Source organism: Haliotis asinina, chromosome 5 (assembly GCF_037392515.1).
Source record: "Haliotis asinina isolate JCU_RB_2024 chromosome 5, JCU_Hal_asi_v2, whole genome shotgun sequence".
In the NCBI taxonomy this organism is placed as follows: domain Eukaryota; kingdom Metazoa; phylum Mollusca; class Gastropoda; order Lepetellida; family Haliotidae; genus Haliotis; species Haliotis asinina.
Window position 1 is genome coordinate 16,584,306 of NC_090284.1, and position 2,924 is coordinate 16,587,229.

The following is a 2,924-nucleotide window of genomic DNA, read 5'->3' on the forward strand; positions in this document are numbered from 1 at the left end:
GAGAAATAGTTTTTCTACATTGAACCTTCTACCAATAACAGTCTGAAGTTCCGACCGTTTATCTAGACTATTTGATTTCGTCCCGTCAGCACATGTACGGATGAATGACTTTATGCGTGTGGAGTTATGTCGCTTTGTACTCTTTATTTCAATTACCAGATAGGTCCCCGTGTATTAAAAGTTTCAGGCTTCCGTTGTGTATTCAGAAATTCAGTTTGAATTTAGATAAGATTCTTTTACAACGGTTGAGTGGCAAGCGAAATTCAGATGAAAGTGTGTGTGACTGTAAGGGAGCGGCTATGGATGTGGCGTTTGGTACTGCAATAGCATCCTTCAAAAGTTCCTCTTTTCAAAATTAAAGACTATGTATCTGTCGTATAATCCTATGATCTGATATCTCCAATCATGCTTAAGTGATCCATGTTACAATCGCCTTTCCCCAGCCCATGCTTGTCGTAAGAGTCGACGAGCTGGCTCCAGTGGACAAGCTTGCTGGCTTGATTGACACTCATCGTATCCCAGTCGTGTAGACTGACGCTCATGCTGTTGATCACTGGATTGTCTGGTCCAGACTTCCCGTCATATAACTGGAATATATTTGAGTGCGGTGTAAAACAAAACTCATTCACTCACGCTGTGTGGATGCATATCTGCTTGTGGTACGCACACGTTCCCCCAAAGAGGTATCATGCGGACTTTCGTAATACCCAGAGTATCTTCTGGTTGTATACACAACCCTACCCATGAGTTATCGTGTGAGAGGCAAGCTGTGAATATTAATACATGATTGTTATATAATTCTACTGTGGAACACAAGTAGTAATGGACTGTATTTTTTTGTTTCAGACCACAGACGCTGACCTCAAGGGTACAAACAACACCGAAGTGTTTTATTCCATTCAGTCGCCCTCTAGTTCCCTCCACGGCAACTTTTCCATCAACGAAACTGGGCTATTGACACCAATCGGTCCAATTGACTTTGAGGCTCTTTCCAGCGTATCTAGGACGTCTGGAATCGAGCTTCTTGTGGTGGCTACAGATGGCGGATCTCCATCACTGTCATCAAATGTGACTGTCACCATACACGTGGAGGTGAGTGGCAAAGTGGAGTGGGGTGGTGGGTGGGAAGATGAGGTAGGGGAGAGTCATACAGGATCTTGCACCAGACACTGTAAGCGGACACTTAAGTGTCAAACCGTCAGGTACTGAAGATAGATACAGTATGTCACAGGTATTTTTCAAAGAATATTGTCGTATGCCACATAGGCGAGACCTGTATGGTAACTTTAGATGTGCAGGTATCCATGTATATTTCCCATCAAGGTTTTAGACTCGCAGGTGTAAACTTGTTTGAGTGGCATTTAGAAGTTGAGGTGGACAAATTGGACAAATTGTTATGGATAACAACTTTTCTAATGCATGATTGTGACGTTTCGATACAGATTCTTGTACCGTTGTCAAGCAGGAATGCTGCATGGAATCCAGAACATGTATACATACATACATACATACATACATACATACATACATACATACATACATACATACATACATACATACATACATACATACATACATACATACATACATACATACATACATACATACATACATACATACATACATACATACATACATACATACATATCTCTTTCTCAACTTCTAAATGCCACTCAACAAGTTAACCACATCAAAGGAACCCCTAATCATCCAATAGAGTGGTCTGACATCACAATCCTACATAACAACCAAACGCACTTCACCAAACGCAAGCTCACCAAAGCCATTCACTTCAAACGCCACAAGCCCACCATCAACCGTGACCAAGGATATTGTGAAACAAATTCGTAACGTTGAAAACATTGTGATTCCAATATATGAAAGATAAAATATAGTGAAAATTGGCGAATTCTTCACAACACTTTAGCCTAAAGCTGTTCACATGCATGATATTTGCACATAACCTTCAGCAGTTTGATGCATGCAATGCATCTGCTATAGGTTTGCAGTTGGTTCCCCCAACTTAGAGGAGAAATTAATCTTCAAAAAACCTCTCTCTCAAATTTGTACCCTCTCTCTCCCTCTCTCTCTCTCTCTCTCTCTCTCTCTCTCTCTCTCTCTCTCTCTCTCTCTCTCTCTTTCGTGAAATTTTCTTTCTTCATTCCCTCCCTGTGCACAGAATGTGTAGGGTATTGCAGATACTGGGGGAGTATATGTTCCGTAACAGGCAATGGTAAACCATGTAACAAATGAGACATGATATTTCTCTTATGTCATTGTTCCGAGTTAGACATATGGAGACGTTCATCTTCCACCTAGTTTTAACCAAATTAAGTGCTTTCCAAACCTCACAAGCAGTTTCTTGTTTTCCTGGTTTTCTTTGGTATTTTCTCGCCATGTTAATTTTGCCCGTTTCTTTTAACAGGACATAAATGACAACACGCCGCTCTTTACAAACGAACCATACACAGCTTCAATTCCCGAAAACGCCACAGATGGTATGTACCGTCAGTTATGAGACATGTATCCATATGAGATGTCAAAAATTACAAGTTGTTTCCTGGCCACGAGGGGGACATAGGTTAATGTACCTTCTGTGTTTGTTTATGTTTCCTGAGTCGGAAGTTCTGCATCACCGAACATAGAAAATGTTACTCGCTTGTAGGCGGGGTACATTGGAATAATTGGAAGAGCGCTCAGCAAATCAGAAAACGACATTTATGTGTGTGAGCTACGCTAAATCGTGATATCTAATTGGCCAGTTATCAAAGAATTCTGATCGATTTTGTAAATGATATATTCACGGAATAGATCCAGTTGCTGAGTGCGGCGTCTAGCAACAAACAAAGCCACCGACATTACCTGCCTCTGTCTTGCTCCAGGTACGTTTGTGTTGTATGTATCCGCAACGGATCAGGACGGGG

General features: G+C 41.3%; 1 protein-coding gene and 1 long non-coding RNA gene across 2 annotated transcripts in view; one reads left to right on the forward strand and one right to left on the reverse strand.

Annotated features, from left to right (window-relative positions):
* Positions 1-2,027, forward strand: part of LOC137283215 (protocadherin Fat 4-like) — a 58,715-nt gene extending 56,688 nt beyond the window's left edge. The window contains exons 61-62 of the mRNA XM_067814653.1: positions 847-1,092; positions 1,971-2,027. Of these exons, the coding sequence (XP_067670754.1) occupies positions 847-1,092; positions 1,971-2,027 (303 nt within the window). The remainder of the gene's footprint in view (positions 1-846; positions 1,093-1,970) is intronic.
* LOC137283747 (uncharacterized) overlaps positions 1-2,924 on the reverse strand; it is a 702,566-nt gene that overhangs the window by 282,156 nt on the left and 417,486 nt on the right. The window lies entirely within an intron of this gene.